The sequence below is a fragment of the Rhinichthys klamathensis genome, unplaced genomic scaffold, assembly GCF_029890125.1.
Source record: "Rhinichthys klamathensis goyatoka isolate OS25496 unplaced genomic scaffold, OSU_Roscu_1.1 h1tg000015l_1, whole genome shotgun sequence".
NCBI classification, from domain to species: domain Eukaryota; kingdom Metazoa; phylum Chordata; class Actinopteri; order Cypriniformes; family Leuciscidae; genus Rhinichthys; species Rhinichthys klamathensis.
This window is the reverse complement of record NW_026606567.1, coordinates 4544566-4564251: the sequence shown is the minus strand read 5'-3', so window position 1 is coordinate 4564251 and position 19686 is coordinate 4544566. Positions and strand designations below refer to the sequence as shown.

The 19686-nt window shown below is 39.8% G+C and overlaps 1 protein-coding gene across 5 annotated transcripts in view; it reads right to left on the bottom strand.

The window, feature by feature from the left end:
- Positions 1-6487: 6487 nt before the first annotated feature.
- nfixb (nuclear factor I/Xb) overlaps positions 6488-19686 on the bottom strand; it is a 71990-nt gene continuing 58791 nt past the window's right edge. For 3 of the 5 annotated variants that reach the window (XM_056233721.1, XM_056233738.1, XM_056233744.1), the window contains one exon: positions 6488-7224. In XM_056233721.1, coding sequence (XP_056089696.1) covers positions 6520-7224 — 705 coding nt within the window. In that variant the 3' untranslated portion in view covers positions 6488-6519. Of the gene's footprint in view, positions 7225-7901; positions 8142-8168; positions 8420-19686 lie in introns of those variants that run through there. The other 2 variants (XM_056233752.1, XM_056233730.1) reach the window with 2 other exon arrangements.

The following is a 19686-nucleotide window of genomic DNA, read 5'->3' as shown; positions in this document are numbered from 1 at the left end:
CATTTGTGGATGTTACTACAATAAAAATGTGGTAACCTTAACCAGCAGTCATAAAAACTGACTGACTAAAAAAAATTGGTAATTTATATATATATATATATGTATGTATCTATATATGTATATATATATTTATGTATGTATATATATATATATATGTATATAATGTATATATATATATATATATATATATATGTATGTATGTATGTATGTATGTATGTATATATATATATATACACATATATACACATACACAGTTTTTGAAAGTAGTATCTTATTCTCACCAAGGCTGCATTTATTTGATCAAAAATACAGTAAAAACTAATATTGTGAAATATTATAATATTACAATTTATAATAACTGTTTTCTATGTGAATATATTGTTAAATGTAATTTATTCCTGTGCTCAAAGCTGGAACATTACTCCAGTCTTCAGTGTCACATGATCCTTCAGAAATCATTCTGATATGATGATTTGATGCTCAAGAAACATTTCTGATTATTATCAATGTTATAAAAAACTACCGTTTAAAAGTTTGGTTTAAGTAAGTGTTTTATTTTAATTTTTACTTGTATATAAAATGGTACTGAACCATGGTACTTTTTTCAAATATACCAAGGTAATTTTCTTAGTATTCATCAGAAAATAATTATTATGGCACTATGTTGTGACAAATGCAAGTCTGTTGAAAATTTACTATGGTAAATGTTGTTAAGGAAAATAAATGTACTGTTCACAATGCTACAACCATGTTTAAAAACACCATGGGAGTAACAAATTTATGTAAGAGACGAAACAACAACACTTACAAAAAGTACTATGGTACACCTGGACAGAAGTTCTAAATTAACAAAAAAGTACCATAGTATTTTTTTTTCCGTCTAACAATTTTTTTTGTAATGGAAAAACAAACTTATGTGTAAAAAATTGACTATCACCATGGTAACATGTAAAAAAAAAAACATGGTAGTGCAATACAATTGTTGTTTTTGTTAATCCGTCATGGAAATCTTTGTAAGAGAAACACAAATCAGCAGGTCATAAATTTACTGTATTATAATGGTACTATGTTGTCATGCATTGGTAAAAGTGACTTAATATATATACAAAAAACATGGTACTACCAATGTAAGGTACTTTTTTGTTAGTTTAACGTAATATTTAAGGTAAAAACAAACCAGAGGGACAAATATTTACTATATCACCATGAAAAGAACATGGTGGTTGTAGTAGTATAAAAAGGTACTTTTGTAAGGGGAAATACAAATCAGCAGGTATTACTATGGTAAAACAAACACACCAAATTTCTCAAAGGGACAAAGCTGCGTCGTACTTCGTACCATGGCTGATACCATCACTGTATAGTTCATAGTTCTGCCACAGTACCATTCGATATAGCATGGTAAATTTCTGCATATCAGCAGATTTACTGCATTAAAGGTACCATGCTGAAAAGAAAAAAAAAAGATTTCATGATGGCAGTTTGTGTGCGTCTACTGTTGCGGTGAAGAAACGGCCCCGTGGACACGACAGAACGGCGGTCTGGTTAGCGCGGCGCGGGCTTCATCCCTCTCTCTCTCTCTCGCTCTCTGTCCGTCTCGGCGGTGAACAAAAGGCGGATTCTGAGAGCGGCAGGAGGACCCCTGAGGAGAAGAAAGACCCTGCACTCCAGCGCTGTGCTGAATGAGGTCTTTTCACCAGAGTCCTGTGCTGTTTACTCTACTTCAATAATAGCCCTCATTTTCCAATCATTATTCGCTCAGTCTGACTGCCGCTATTAGCCTGTCCGCCGTGTCACTCATAGCACGCCGTACACACCCATATATAAACAACGCCAGCGCGCAAATACACGGCATTCCTATAAGGGCTTATGTCAAACTCTGTGACTCTCATCTGGTAAAACCCGCTTGTCAAAAGCGTCATGCACTCATGCCAGCTTCAGCCGGCTCCACTGACACACTTTAGAAGTTTAAACACACTTTAATTCGGCTGGTGACAGTTTGACCGTTCGGGGTGACACGTGAAGGGTTATGTCGGTGTAAAAATACATGTACTTAAACACGATTAGCCGGATGATCTATCGAACCAGTCTTTTTTTTTCTTTTCTTGTTTTTCACGTCTAACATCCCAGACAGACGCCCGGCAGCCAAAGCCAGCGCTGCCAAGCTCTCCATTTTGATTTGGAACATGGCTATCGCAGCGTATGGGATCGTTCGCCGCGGCCAATTCCTGAATCATTAAAAAAAGGAAAAGAGAAATGCTTTACAAAATAAAAAGAGCCCTGAAATACATGCGAAAGAAAGCTGTTTCTATACGGAATTGCGTAGAGGCTTGTTTTTCCCGTCGGCGTCGTGACGGAGGTGTTGAGATGGCGAGAGGGGAAAAGCAGAGGATAGGGCCTGAAAAAGCGGGTTAAATGGAAGGAGAGGCTGGGAAAGAGAGAGGGATGTTGGCAGAGCGTGTGGCGTGATTTGAAAAGCTGAGATCCGCGCGGCAGTGCCAAACACACACACCAGCCGAAGTTCCCTTCGCAGACCGGCTTTTGTTTCCATCTTGGCATTTTACACCGTCTTTATTCTCTGCCCGCTGTCCTATTCTCCGTTTTAACAAACGCCACAATGCAAATAGTTATATTAACAATAATTAATGGTTGATAAGGAGGAGGATTCATTTTGGTGTAGTTATTGTTGAAATGATTTCTTTTAAACTGCCAGAGAATATTCAAATCTCTGGTTAACAGTATTTTTTGTTTCTTGTATGTGTTTGTGTGTCCAGTATATGGGGCATTTTGGTTTTAAATCTTTGCAAGATTTATTGGCCCGTTTTGATCCAAACGAAAGGCCGTAAAGAAAAGCAGTGCGAGCCAAAGTCAATCCTTCTCCTCCTCCAACATTTCTCCTGTTTTCCATTTCAGCTGCGCCGTTTGTTCTCATCTATAGACCTCTTCTGAATTCTGCTGTTTTTGACGTTCTCTCCTGGTGATGAGATCATGCTACACGAGTGTTAAAACAGAGGAAAAACAACTCCACTACAACACACACGTTGGGTTTTTTATGTTTTATGTAGATTTTTTTCTATTAGACAATGATTTTTATACTGTACATTCTATCCCCTAACACTTCTGCATTTTTATGCTTTCAAAACAATATCATTTAGTATGATATATGTTATGATATATGATTATATGATATGGTTTTCCGCATGGGGACCAAAAAGATAAACCACAAGATAAAATAAATTCTGGTTTTACTATCCATGTGGGAACTAAATGTAGGGAACATAGGGAATACCTGAACCACAAACACACACACACTACATTTATCAAATTAATAAATAAATGTATATCATCTGATATGCTGTGTTTTCCACATCACATAATTGCCGAGTCAACATTGTAAAAATCTTTAAAGAAATATTTATTTGTATATTTTACCTACACACAAAAATAAAGCAAAGATAATTATATTATATGCTAAAAAAGTATTTAAAAAAATAACGTATTACAAATACACTCTAGAATGTCATTTAAATGATGTTTAATGCCTTTTTGCTTTCTATTTTATTATAACGAATTTAAAATATAAAACACAGCATAGAAATTTGCTGACAAAATGGAAGATTTGAAAACAAAATCATTAGACTCATGAATACACTTATTCAAAAAACCTTAAAAACAGTATTAACAAATAAAAATTATTTTATGAACACTAATACTAAAAGTTATTAAATGTTATATTTGATATTATGAAAATTACAATGTTTTTTTTAGGATTTTTTTCCAGCCAGCAAAAAAGTAAATATTTTAGCATTTTCTCCATTTTCTAGTATCCAAACAAATGAGTTATAACATACCGATTTAAAAATAAATCAGCTAAAGTAAAAGTAAAACAGCTAAAAAGTAGCAAAATCCAAATGGAATATTTTTCCAGCACCTGTAATTAAACAAACTCTCTCTCACAAACACAATAAACACAGGAAAACCAGCTTCCTGAATGTGACCAAACTAACTCAATCACACTGCAAAAAAAAAAAAGACTCTAAAAATGATATCCAGGTCCAAATCAAATCAAAATGAAATGTAAAGGTGAGTAAAGTGTCATGTCAGTGGTCGGTGCGGGTGACTGTCTGCTGTCGGTCTGGTTTACGGGCCTCAAAGCCTGGAGCAGCGGGAATCTGTTCCACAACACCTCCTTTACCAGCCAAGAAGAAACACAGCTGCCCAAAGGTCTGACGGCAACCGATCTTATTGAAGAGGTGCCCAAACCGCCGCAAAAAAAACCTGATAAATGTAACTATTAATTTAAACACTGTCAGCAGACACCCGCGGTCTTTCTTTTTAAGCTCCCGCTAGAATCGCAACACCTCTCTGATATCTCTAACACCTCTGAAAGCTGTGGAAACGATCCTGAATGGATGATTCGCTGTGAAACAAGTGATTTAACGCTTGACCGCACTTTAAGAGCCTATTGTCATTCGACTATATACATCCATTTCCTTTTCTGAAAGGAAAAGGCCAGCATTAGTTCCCCTCCTTTCAGCGTGTACGGCTCTCTCTCGTCTTTACAACCCGGATCTGTATAGCCGTCGTCTGACTCCAGAACTTGGCTTGTCTGAGCTGGACACAGCTCGATTAGAGATGAGAGCAGGCGCATGTTTTTTATCGTGACTGAGCGATAATGGGAGCCGCATGACGTGGTGAGCTCCAGCGATGACTAACCCGAGAGAAAGCATCCATCATTCTGACAAACACAAGAAAAACACGAACTTTTTTTTGGTGCGAGACGGTTGATCTGAGATGCTCGTCAACAACTCCCATTAATCATCATCATTAATACAGCCGGCGTACGACCAGAAGACTGAGCGTAATTACGCCATCGTGCTCCTGGGTATTTAACCAGCGCGTTTCTGCAGAGTTTAACGTCATTAAATCGCTCCCGAAGGGCGATACGACACGCATCTCCTCAATAAACCACCAAACGGCCGCTTGTCCAGCATGTGCTGGTGAAAAAGTGTAAATTATACACAAATCGTGCTTTCTAGCACCTGACCTACAGCGCGCAAACACCACAGTACGTGCTGTTGTTCGGGGCCGAAATGTAAACGCTGATTTTTAGAGACAGCAAAAGCAGAGGTGATCTAAACCAGGCCTGTTTTTTTTGGCAGGCGCTCCTGCAGCTTGCTCTAGCCGTTTAAAACTGCAGTCGAAAAATACACGCAAGTGTTTGCTCGGAGTGTAATCTTTAGAAAATACAGACTTGGTGAAACAGGGTCTGTCGGTGTTTAAGGAGAGTGAACAAACGGTGCAGTTATGTTGCATCAGTGTGGATGTGGTAAAGCGGATGTGGCCGGAACAATGAGCCATCGGGCCGCTTTAATAGCGTCCGGATTAAGGCAGGAGATTGGGCCGGGTCAGCAGGAGATAATCTGAGTCCTGGCATTCCGTTAAACAGGAAAAGAACGGCATGGTGAACCGGCTAACTGACGCTGAGATCCACACGGCGCAAAAGGGAAACTCGGCATGGGCAACAAAATCTCTCTCAGCGCCTCTGCCAACAAACAGAATTATGGCTCTGTGTCACAACAAAAGAAGAAAAACCATCGTCAAATGTTGCCTGATCACATACTCTGAGTGCACAGATAATAGCTGAATATCTGAGCTGTCTGTAAATAGCTGCAGATTTAATATTGTGTGCTGTTTGCGAGGGTCTATTTCTGTTTTCACAGGAACTGCCAATGTATTCAGCATTGACCAACATATAGTGCATCTGACAAATAAATACTTGCAAATGCAACAAAACCACAACCCTAATAAAATACATAAATAAATGCATTTAAACAACAAAAAAACAGTAAATGTATTATTTAAATAGTAAATAATTAAATAATGTACATAAAAACTAACTAAATAAAATGCATTAAATTACAATAATTGTGTTATTAATCTTGGTCATTATATTGTTTATTATTATTATTATTATAACAAAAATAATGCCAAAGACATTATTCCTGAACACCTGGAAAAATATCCTAATTTATAAAAAATAAAAAATTACACATTGTGATCTCTTTATCATGGAGTTTCATGACTATCATTTGATTGTTTCCAATTTTAATGCCAATGGTCTGATTTTAATATCTAATTTTCACATGTCTTTAAATGCTGAGCAAAATATTAAAAAAATGAATCAAATTAATCAAATGCATAAATTGAGACTGAATAAAATGTAAATTGAAAGTAAATGTTGTGTCTATGAGAATGTGATCATTCTGATATTAGGGGTGTGTGTGTATTTAAGGACAGCGGTGTAACTGACCTGTGTGTGTGTGTGTGTGTGTGGCCTTCACCAGCTGGGAGAAGGCCAGCTGTCACTGCCACGATACACAATCTGACATTTACACACACACACGTACGCACAACTATCAGAGAAATGGTCGCACTATGTTACACGCTGCAACATACATGACCTGTAAACCAGTTCACACACACACACACACACACACAAAGCCAAGCAAAAAGTCATCATTTCGCAATTTCACAGAAATGATCAGAACACCAAGCTAAAAATACAAAGAAATAAACACAACAAAGGCTGTTATTTGCATACATTTGCATTGGAGTGTGTTTTTGGATCGCAGCCCGGAGCGGATCTGGACCGTGTTTCCTGAACCGGGTTACGCGGCGGCGGGACTCACCTGGCGAGTGGACGAAGTAGGCCAGATACAGGTCCAGCTCTTTGACGGACACCCCGATGTGGTGCGGCTGCACGCAGAGGCCGTGGTTTGAGCACTGCGGGGACTTGACCAGCCTCTCTCCATCCGTGCTCTCCAGCGGGCTCCCCTTGAACAGGATAACCATCACCAGGTCCAGGCGCCAGACCTTGTCCGCTTGCCGCAGGCAGTCGATGCGCCGGATCTTGCCCTTCTGGTCGGGGTTGGACAGCACGCAGCACGGCGGCTTCTTCCCCGTGATGGTGAGCACGAAGTCCTCGCGAAACTCCGGGCGGATGTCTTTGCGGAGCTTGGCGAGCAGACGGGACGCCCACTTCTGCTTGATCTCGGGCTTCTCGCCCAGGAGTTCGTCTTTGACGGCGCGCTCCTCGTCCTTCGTCATGCGTTTCTCGTGCTTCTTGAAGTACTTGCGCTTGCGGGCCTGGAGGTTGAACCAGGTGTAGGAGAAGGCGCGGACGTGTGGCAGCAAAGCCTCGATGAAGGGATGAAATTCATCCTGGTGGACGACAACAACAAAAAAAAAGAAAGAGAGGGATTTCAGAGCTCAAGTAAATGAGAAGGTATTTGAGAACTTTGGAAAAATTGTGCATTGCATGCAACCACATATATTTTAGTCTTGCTTTTCCAGTAAAAATATCTAAATGTCGTTAAAAATAAAATAGTGCAAATACTAGAGAACGCAGACTGAATTTGCTATAGGTTTATTTAAATACGTTTTCAATTTTGAGAGTTTTATGCTGAAAGTATAATCAAAAGAATAAACACATTCACGTAAAGTAAGCATATTTTCTTATCTTAATCAGTTGTGTTCCTCAAATACATTTACCCCGTTTTAAGGATGTTTAGATCTTTTTACTTGAAATAAACGCAAAAATACAGATTGAGAAAATGATTTTTGCAAGGTAGAAATCAATTTAGTCCATTACAAGGATTAACTTTCAATTGAAAATTCTCCTCACAGAAGCATGCATCAAAATCCCCTTAAGCTCAGACACAATTACTCTAAATGAATAAAATACTTTAGTAAATTGCAAAGTAAAACATTGCAGAGGCAGTGCAGGAATTCCAGGGCTCTGCGATTCACAGAAAGCAGCTTCTTTAGCTCAAGACAGGCCAAGAAAAGCTTGGCGATCCCCACGGCAACGGAAGACCCATTCAGCTCTCCAATAATACCTTCACCACACAACGCTCAGTGACAAAGCCTAAACCGCGCCACGGTGCCCCAGTGCCAGGCCCGCCGTGCCCCAGACCCTCTCCGCCAACTCTCGCCACAACAAGACCGCGGTTAAACTGCGTCCCTTCAAGACCTGCCATCAAAAGCTCTCTGCGGGCTGCTGTGATGCAGAAATCCAGGCATGTTCACATTTCCACAATCGAGATAGCACCATGAAAAGCACACTGCAGACAAGAGCAGAAAGAGAGAGAAAGGCTGGTAGTTACCATTTTGCACTCTCATCATAAATTTGGCACGCCGTTCAGGATAGAAAAAAAAAAATTCCACCCGCACCAGTTCTTTGCCACTCACGCCGAAACAACAACTGCTGGCTTGGCAACGATGAAGAATTGGCGACAAAAAAAAAAAAAACTTGGGTAAAAAGGAAAGAAGACTGGAGATGCTCCAATTGCCGGCGGAAAGAAGTTAATTTCAAGATTAGGAAATTTTGCTTTCCTTTTGCCGCAAACGGTTCCAGGTAAAATTACAAGATTACAATTTTTTTTTTTTTTTTTTTTTTAAAAAAAAAAAAAAAAAAATTATAAAAAAAAAATGTAAAAAATAATAAAGGTGTGTGCACCAGAAAAAAAAAATAGAACTAGAAAGGCAGCAGCGCTCAGAATAAATGCTTTCGCTTTCCAAATTATTATTTTTTAAAAAAATCTAAACAATGCCGGGGAGAAAAAAAGAAATCCTTGGCAAAGAGCAATGAGTTTTCTTAGATCTTTGGATCCGGCAGAAAACTCAGAGAGCGCGGCACACACACACACACAACGCAGGCACACGCGCGCACATGCATGCACGAAGGGGGGTGCGGGGTGGGGGGAGTTAGCTGGCTAATGCAAAGCACAGAATACAGGCAGGAAAAAAAAAGAGAACCGAATCAATGTTGGACGAGCTCGCAGGACCGCTGGCAAACCCAAGTGCTGCTGCTTTTTTTACTCCTTTTCTCTCCAACTCTCTCTCTCGCTCTCTCCCTCGATCGCTCTCTCTCGTCCTCTCCGCGTTCTTTCCTTAACCATTGCCTGAGTCTTTGCCAACACGAGTATAGGGCCCACCTATTTGGCAACAAGATGCCTGTAGCTCAGCCAATACGTTAGCTTGAAGAGCTGAAAGGGAGGGGAAAGAGAGGAGGAGGGGGGCTGGTGGCAGAACGAGAGAGAGAGAGAGAGAGAGAGAGAGAGAGAGAGAGAGAGAGAGAGAGAGAGAGAGAGAGAGAGAGAGAGAGAGAGAGAGAGAGAGAGAGAGAGAGAGAGAGAGAGAGAGAGAGAGAGAGAGAGAGAGAGAGCGAGTGAGATAGCAAGAGCACCCAGTCCAGTCCGATGGTGCACAATTTGCCAGTTTGACAAGTTCCGATCCACCACCGAGGCAAAGTTCAGCATCCCATCAAGCTTGTCATGGCAACTGTGTTGTTAAGTCTGGGTTGCGTTGACTGAGGCTGTGGCTCCACCAGACCCTCCCTCCACCTCCCCTCACCCCGGCTTGCGTAATGCCACCTTGGCACGGGCTGATGGGAGAAAGCGCTCCGAAAACTCCCAGCAGACCCTGCAGCCGGCAGCTGCTTGTGGATTTAGCGGCCGAGACAAAGACGAAAGCGACCGCACTCCCCATGTGCATCTCTAATTTAAAACAAACATATGCTGTGTTTGTCTGCGAAAACACCCAACGCAAGGAGCGCAATGAAGCATATCTGACTTGGTTGCTCAAAAAACTTTGCAAAAGTTGTTCGGAGTGACGTTGAATAAATATTGAGTTTGCTGCAAAAAAAAAAAAAAAAATCTATTGTACCAGAAGTTGTGTCAGCTCTGAAATCTCCCATCAGCCATCTTCGTGAATGTTTTAATGAGTATGACAACAGATTCTATAAGATCCCTCTCCAAAGGGAAAAACGAGAACTAGTTTTGGTCACATCTGTGAGGTTTTCCCGCATACAATTCAAAGTTAATATGCATCAGAAATCTGCCAGTGAATGATCCAAAACGCTTTTTAACTGATTGATTTAACTGTGAGTGCAAATACTGTGTGTGTGTTTTTTTCCCCCTGCACATGTAATCGTAAACTTCTATCTGAGTTTTGGGAATACTTTAATCATGCAGTCAAAAAGAATCTAAAACAACAGCTGCTTGCAGCATAAAGCAGGAGATATCCAGATCTGAAACCTGAACGAGTCATAGACGGAGCTGCGGATCAATTCTTGTTGACGTTCTACGTACAAACAAAAAAAGAAAAAAAAAATCACTGAATGACTGCTTGGATGCTGTTCTTCCCACGAAAAAAAAAAAAAAACAAGACAAGGAAATTGATTTGAAATGCTGGATTAGCAAACATTTGCAAATATCTCTTAAATGAGAGACCAAGGAAGCCTCATTGGACGGATGTATGGTGACAACGCTCTCCCGCCGCAGTAAAACTCTTCATTAGTGTTTCCTCTTTCAAATCTGAGCCTACGTGTCAAAACCAACACCTGCTTGAGGTCTCTAATAAGATGCTAATTGAAGCACACAACCAGAGGAGAGCAGCATTTGTTTATGAATGCATTTGATTCAATAAAAGCAGCACCTTTATTTCAAACAATCCCTTCTCTGTTTGAAACACAGCCCTTAATGGCTTCCTACCAGTGTGGGTATGAGATAATTAGGTCCTGATCAACATGTGCATTTGAAAGTTCACTTGCCTAAAGCACAATCACTTATTATAGGATAGCAGCGTCCGAGAATAGGCATTTTACACATCAAAAACATGGTATTACTTTTTGAATAATACTTTATATTTAATTACATTTTAATTAGTAGGCCTATTGATTTGTAAAAAATATATATTATTGTTAAAAAATAAGTTATTTAAAATATTAAACTGTTAGGCATAGCTTGGCCTGAGTAGCCTACATAGAGACACGTTTTGCTTTTTATATCACTACACAAAAACTAGATCCTGAAACGAAGTGATTTATTTTCACATGATATTTCCTTTGCTTGTGTACTAAAATATCATAAATCAATCATATCCATGAGTAGTTTATATTTTCCACATTTAGCTCATAAACTTAAGGTGCAACCCACGCCAGAATGTTATTCCTGCCAAACACACTTAAAAATACGAAGAAAAAAAAAGGACACTCAAACATCTCTATTGTCTTTAAATTTGAGAAGCGCCATGTAAATGTTGAGAACAAAAACGTCCAAATATTCAGTTAATCGGCTAACTGACAGTTAACCTATTCGTTGCTTGTCGATAACCATAAACAACACAGTTATTATGCTAATGAACTATAGACTATTACTTGGCCTTAGATTTAGCCTATTGAACATTTGTGCATTTTATTTTTGCTACAGTGCTGTAAATATAGACATAAAATTCCAATAAACCGCGTTAGGCTATTTCACTTCTGGGCCTGTCATCGCTTTCAATTAGATTTTCGAACATATAAAAAGATTTTCACCAAAAATTTAACTGTTAACTAGCAAACCAACTGAAAGGTTAAATGTTTGAAGGGTCAAATGTTTTTCTTTTTTATATATATATTCACGGCAAAATATCATTCCAACCCTGTGACTGTCCTGTCAGCAAATAAATGGTCTGGTTTCTTACCTAAGATCCCACCACACAAGGCCTGTTGCTCATCCAATAGGTCAGGAAAATCCTGAAATACCGTTCACAGTTAGAAAAGCAACGTTTAACGTTTACTTGTTTGTTTCTTATCGTTTTGCCAAGTAACATCAGCGGCGCGTGATACCTGCGCGTCACGTCCGCCATTTTGACCAAAAATGATGAGGAGCCCAAGATTTCTGCCAGCTCAATTAAAAATAATAGCTGTTATTTTTCCCTTTCGACTGTTTCTTACAATATTAATGCTTAAAGAGAGAAGACATCATTTCTCAAGTGTGTGCCAGGCAGCAGTCGGATGGAAATGAACGAGCTGGAAAGAGTGTTTGGAGTCGCGCGCCAGATAATCATTTGTGTTAGTTTGTCACTGACGGTAAAATCAATTAATAATAACAAAAACACACACAAGCACCTTCCAATCAATGCAGGGTGGAAAAAAACAGTTTGGCCAAAGAAAATTACTTGATCATCCAAGCACGCGCAATTTTTAATAATGTAGGCTAATGTAGACAAAAATGGCACAAATTATTGGCATATAGGCTTAAAGCAAATACATTTTCCTGGCATAAAATGTTCAAAATTCATAATCAAGTAACACAATTAGCCTAATAAAACGACAAGCTGCGATATAGGAGAAATAAAGCAGTGATGGAAATACTTTTTTGAAAGGCCTATCAAACTTTTCTTAGCCCAATCCAAAACTTTACCCACTCACATGATTAATCTTGTTATTAACTAAATTGTGTTTAGATATTTGAGCTATAACAATAGAGGACTATAGCTATAGCCTAAGAACTTGCTGTCAAGTTGGCAAAGTTGCACTATAAAGGAAATGTGATGATTAGGCTACCCTATTTTACTGAGCTGGCGCAACAATAAAGGGGAAAAAAACATGAAAACCAAAAATAATAAACACTGGAAGCCTAAAATAAAAACACTCCTTTTCCACAAAAGTTTCTTAGATATTTTTGACTGGCGATTCAATCAAACACGACAACGCGCGCGGCTGCCTTTAGTTGAATATTGATGATTTTCCCTTGTGAATATTTTCGGATGCTTTCTGTTAAAGCACTTAAAATTATTATATTCGGTTACTGAATAGAAAGATGTGGAATCCAGGCGCATTTTATCGGGTTATTTAGAGGGGGGAAAGAGAACATAGCCTAACAATTGAACAGGCTCCTGCACGAAAGACGAATTCAATTACAGTCCAGCGCTTTAAAAATAACTCCTGGCAACTGCAGTGATTAGTCTAGCTTAAACAAGATATCATTATATTGATAAGAAACAGATTTAATCGAAATGTTAGATAGCAATATCGCGTATTATCAGATCATTAAAATAATAAGATCATTTTCTGAGATACCCAAAACCAGAGGAATTAAACTCCGACTGTGATTACTGAAACAGAAAACGAAATAAAAACACACCCGTTTCAAATGAATTTACCTCGCTTTTCAGTGCCAGCAATGCAGCAGTGATATTTATGGCAAAGGATTTTTTAAATATTGGATAGGCTATGGTATTGTTTTATCATGAATAAATATATTTTTTAGAGACAGCTAGTGAAAAAAAATCATCTCATGGTGAAATATTTAAAAATGCGAAACCCATTCAACTTCACTTTCTAAGAAATATCTAACCATCAATGCCTTTCCTTGGAAATGACCATGTATTTAATCTAAAAAAGCTAAAAAAAAAAAATAGGCCTAATTAAATACCCCAGCTAAATGAGTCAAATTAGTCTGGAACCTGAAAGATCATACATCACAAATTAAAATGTTTTAGTCAATTGAAAAAGAAAAACATGAATTTAAATATTTGGAGAAGGTGGTATATTTGCTAGATTTAGTCTATAATTAATTCAAGTGATTATTTACATCTAAGGTTTTGAAGCACATAATTAATAACTAATTATTGAAAATATTTAATTCTTAAGATGAATGAATAAGTAAGTATTGTTCTACAATATATTTGATATTGTTTCTGGGTCATATAGTGTCTTTTTATCTGCAGGTATATTCTGCTGTGTGGACCATGGGGGAAACCAGGCAGGTTTAATAAGAGAGATTTTGGGTTTTGTTGGTTTTGCCCGCTGCGCGTCCGTGACCCTCCCTGCGGGTGTGACCCACCGTGACCCTGAAACAGCATAATGAAGACAGACGTGATGGCCGATTCTGCCCCTTACAGGCCAAAGACACTATGACAATGAAGAGACAAAGAGGCTGTTAGAATCATTTTTTAAAGAGGAAGGAGGCCGGCCTCGAATGAGACAGTGAGAGACAGAGTAAAAATGTGATAAATACCAACATGACAGACGTTGAGGGAGGTGGAGAATCATGTGCTAACACGCGCTATTGTGAGGACATGCCAGCGTGGACAAAACCATGGCGGTAAAGAGACAGCTGACCCACACACACACACACACACACACACACGAGCGCGCACGGCCGTCTATTGTGTCTGACACTGGACACACTCTCATGTATAACCTCTCACCTCAGAGACATGGGCCGTGTGTGAAGGTGTGTAAGCGTGAGGTTAGAGCAGGTGTGTGTGTTGGCACAGGTCGAGCACAGCATGTGCCTCCTCTCGCTCCAGGTCTGAGTTCTGAAAGATGAGTCAGACGCAGTAAAAACTGAGCGCTTGCAGCGACGAGTGACATCAACGGTGATCGACGCAATCAGAGACACACACCTGCAGTTTATGTGCAGTTCCAAACACCAGCAGTTTTATACCAGTGGCTCTGAAATATGGGAGCAAGTATTGGTTTTGCATGTTGTTAACAGTCTAAAATCAGGGGGGAAATGTGAATTTTATCCTTTAAAGTAATATTTTTGGGATACATTAAAATAAATATTGGATAAGTAAGATTTTAACTGAAAGATTTTTAACTGCAAGGGTATTTTTCATAAATGCCAGAGCAGGTTGTCACATTTAAGTCATTGTACATGGTTTATAGGATATAATTTTATAAACTAAATTCATTAAATAAAATGTATTTTAGCTGTTTTATTGTTTTAATGCCGTTTCATTAATAATTCTGCTTCATGATTGTTTTAATATGAAATTTAGTGCTTTATAATGACTATTAATTGGCAGATTCTCATTATAACAACTTGCCCCATATGGTCAAAGAACTTAAAAATTGTGTTTTTACAAATAATGGTGCAATTTTGTAAAAAAAAAAAAAAAAAAAAAAATTTATTCATCAAAGATATTAAATAAATCCAAACTGACAGTTTATAATTTCTAATTCAAATAAATGCTGTTCTTTTGAACTTTCTATTCATCAAAGAATCCTGAAAAAAAACGGTTATCATTGATAATAATAATAATAATATGAAATGTTTATTGAGTATCAAATCATCATATTAGAATGATTTCTGAAGGATCATATGACACTGAAGACTGGAGTAATGATCCTGAAAATGCAGCTTTGATCACTCGAATAAATTACATTTTACAATATATTCACATAGAAAACAGTTATTATAAATTGTAATAATATTACAGTTTTTACTGTATTTTTTATCAAATAAATTCAGCCTTTGCAACCCCCACACTTTTGAACAATAGTATACAGATTTTTGAAATTAAAAAATAAACCTATGCTCTGAGAAATATGTGTGAATAAAGTGTGACAACTAGCCCCAGTGACCCTGTGTATCCCATATACCCCCACACGACCGTCATGTATAGCATCTTCTCAGTGCAACAATCACTTTAACAAAATGTCCTCACCATCAGTTAAACTGTTTCTCAGATCTATTTAGACACACAAAGAGAACTAAAACACACACTTCTTTCTCTTTTCTTTATATGCAACCCCATTTGCTAATAGCATGAATGCAAATTTCCTTTTTGAATTAACAAGTATAGCAGACCACCATAAACTACTTGGGCGTGAGGACGCACCCCGGCCCGTACAGATCGTGGCTAGCTAGTGATGCATGACGATAGCTGAAGCTGTTCGGTGGTGTTTGCAATTACCCCAGTTTACAAACCAGCACATTACTACGTGTGAAAAATCTGCAAGCAATTTGTGGCAGCGGAGAGAGTGGAGAGGCACATGTGTCCCAGAGGGCCCTGAGAGACTGGAGCGCAAGAGCTGCACGGCACTCTGGGAAGAACCGCAGTTTAGGGTTAAGGCCTGCGAAATATCAAGCCCAAATTCATCAGCTCATTTGTCAACACATTCCCTGGGACTAATAGGAGGAAATGGTTAAGGTGTGCTGCGCTACACGGTGGATTTACACCGGTGCCGTTGAAACTCGACTAGATACAAGTACATACAAGAAAGGAGAAAAGGAGATGACAGATTAAATCTACAGAGTGAGTTCCTTCGAACATACTGTGGTGAAACGGTGATGTCATTCATGCACATGTTTTTTCTTTTCCGCTTGGCTAACAGGAGACACGTAATTGCACTAAACAATGATGGCTCGCTGATGAAAATCATTACTGCATGATTCCTTGAGTAGGTGTTGTTGCAAAGGATGTAGTTTAGCAAAAACAAAAGCAAAAAGCCAGAGGCAAGAGATTTCAAAAGGAACGAGGGATGAAGGATTGCATGCACACAAAGGCTGGCAATGATGTTTCTGTATAGCTCAAATGGCATAGACTAGCGCTAGTAACGCCAAGGTCAAAGGTTCAATTCCCAGGGAATTTATGTGCAGATAAAATATACAGTTTGAACTATACGTAAGATGCTTTGTCTGCGAAATGGATGGATGGAACGACTGGAGGGATGGATCGATGGAACGACTGGAGGGATGGATGGATGGATGGATGGATGGATGGATTGATGGATTGAACAACTGGAGGGATGGATGGATGGAACGACTGGATGGATGGATGGATGGATTGAACAACTGGAGGGATGGATGGATGGAACGACTGGATGGAGGGATTGATGGATGGAATGACTGGATGGATGGAACGATTGTAGGGATGGATGGATGGATGGATGGAACGAATGGAGGGATGGATGGATGGATGGATGGATGGAACGACTGGATGGAACGACTGGATAGATGGATGGATGGAACGAATGGAGGGATGGATGGATGGAACGACTGAATGGAACGACTGGATAGATGGATGGATGGATGGATGGATGGAGGGATGGATGGATGGAACGAATGGAGGGATGTACGGCCCGATGCACACGACCGCCACTGCACTGATTTCATGGAACGATTGTAGGGATGGATGGATGGATGGAACGAATGGAGGGATGGATGGATGGATGGAACGACTGGATGGAACGACTGGATAGATGGATGGATGGAACGAATGGAGGGATGGATGGATGGAACGACTGGATGGAACGACTGGATAGATGGATGGATGGATGGATGGATGGATGGATGGATGGATGGATGGATGGAACGATTGTAGGGATGGATGGATGGATGGAACGAATGGAGGGATGGATGGATGGAACGAATGGAGGGATGGATGGATGGAACGACTGGATGGAACGACTGGATAGATGGATGGATGGATGGAACGATTGTAGGAATGGATGGAACGAATGGAGGGATGGATGGATGGATGGAACGACTGGATAGATGGATGGATGGATGGAACGATTGTAGGGATGGATGGAACGAATGGAGGGATGGATGGAACGACTGGATGGATGGAACGACTGGATGGATGGAACGACTGGATAGATAGATGGATGGATGGATGGAACGATTGTAGGGATGGATGGAACGAATGGAGGGATGGATGGATGGAACGACTGGATGGATGGAACGACTCCCTCCCTCTCGCAGCTCATCTCTTCTCTGATGATGTGTTTACTGGTGTGAGGGCGGGGCAACCTGTCACTCATACTTTTTTTTCTTATTTGAGAAGCAGAAGAAGAAAGGACTATTTCATCTTCTGTTACATGCAGACTTTAAAATATAAAAATATAAAACATTCCAATGTATCAGTATTACCATTACCTTGAAAACAATGCCAAATTATTTACATAAATGAATGTGAAAATACTATACTATACTACTCCTACAATGAACGAAAGATAATGGCAAAAAAACAAAAACAAAAAACCCCTCCAAGATCTTTTGATCGTCCAATTGCATTGTAAGGGCATTATCAGAAATCTTGAGCCTACTTAACTTGTGTCCGATTTCGACATACCACAGAGTTATCTGTACGGCCCGATGCACACGACCGCCACTGCACTGATTTCATGTGCGTTGAGAATCAAACCGAGGCTTAGCACTGCTTACAGAGCATGACGGAGAACACAGGAAACCTTCGGAAACATCATTAGTCCTGCATATCTTTGCTTTTGATAACCAGGCCCAGACGTCTCCTTCTGCAGTGGATTTAAAGGGACAGTGCACTTAAAAATGAACATTCTGGCTGCGTCCCAAATCACATTGTACGTGACAAGTACGTACTTTGCGACTGCGAAAAAGTATGTTATATAGTATGAGAGTGTGTAGTATGAACTTAATCCGGACGAACTACATTCGCCATGTTGTCATTATCATGTGACCTACGGCGTCAGTTGTCGCTTCACTGCCATTCATAAATCCATCGTATGCACACTATAGAATCTCGCTGGAAGTTGTAGGTCATTAGGGTACTTTTTGCCAACTCTTTTATGAGTACTGTGAACTTGTACTACACTTGTCACACATTGTTTTTCACCTACTATATGGTATAGAAATATCCAATTTCGGGTTTCTTTCTTCTGTGGAACATAAAAGAAGATATTTTGAGTAATGTCTCAGTATATGTTTTTTTTTTTTGTCCATACATTGAAAAGTCAATGGGCATCAATGTTGTCAGTTCTCATCAAAATATATTTAAGACAAGACATTAAATAAACTCTCAACAGTTTAAAGGGATACTCCACTTTTTTTGGAAATAGGCTTATTTTACAACTCTCCCAGAGGTAAACTGTTGAGTTTTACCGTTTTTGAATCCATTCAGCCGATCTCCGGTTCCGGTACCACTTTTAGCATTTAATTTAAAACTTGACTCTTCTGTAGTTACATCGTGCACTAAGACCGACGGAAAATGTAAAGTTGCGATTTTCTAGGCTGATATGGCTAGGAACTATACTCTCATTCCTGCGTAATAATCAAGAAACTTTACTGCCGTACCATGAGAGCAGCAGGCGTAATGATATGACGCAGCGCCTGAAAATAGTCCCCAGCTCGGTAACTTCCAACGTGACCGGGACTAAGTGCCTGCGCCTGCTGCACTCATGGTATGGCAGTAAAGTTTCTTGATTACTACGCAGGAATGAGAGTATAGTTCCTAGCCATATCAGCCTAGAAAATCGCAACTTTACATTTTCCGTCGGTCTTAGTGCACGATGTAACTACAGAAGAGTCAAGTTTTAAATAGGAAAAATATCGAAACTCTTTGGTCATTTTTTTTTTGAGAAATGCTAATGGTCTTGTCCACTTCAATGATGTATGCTAAGCTATGCTAAAAGTGGTACCGCCAGAACCGGAGATCGGCTGAATGGATTCATGAGCCTGTTTCCAAAAAAAGTGGAGTATCCCTTTAAAGTGCAATCAAATTAGCCAATATTTTTCATCAACAAACATGCAAAGATTGTGGAATATGAACCCATGACTGACTGACAGACTTTTAATGTAAAGAGTCAAAGAGATGCACTATCTTTCAAATGTTTGGGGTCAGTAAGATAACGGTAACGTCCGTACGCGAGTCTAGTTCCGGCGGAAGAGTGACCTCTGACCCGACGCATGACGTATTGATGAATGCGGAAGTGCAAATTGTTAAAGAGAAATGTGGGAGGAGCTTCAGTTTGTTGTTTGAACTGCGAGAGGCATTACTCTCACCTAAGCTTACGCTACACCTACATCCTACGTCATGTGTCGGGTCAGAGGTCTCTCATCATGCGTCGGGTCAGAGGTCACTCGTCAGAGGTCACTCGTCAGAGGTCACTCGTCGGGTCAGAGGTCACTTGTCATGCGTCGGGTCAGAGGTCACTCATCATGCGTCGGGTCAGAGGTCTCTCATCATGCGTTGGGTCAGAGGTCACTCGTCAGAGGTCACTCGTCAGAGGTCACTCGTCAGAGGTCACTCGTCGGGTCAGAGGTCACTTGTCATGCGTCGGGTCAGAGGTCACTTATCATGCGT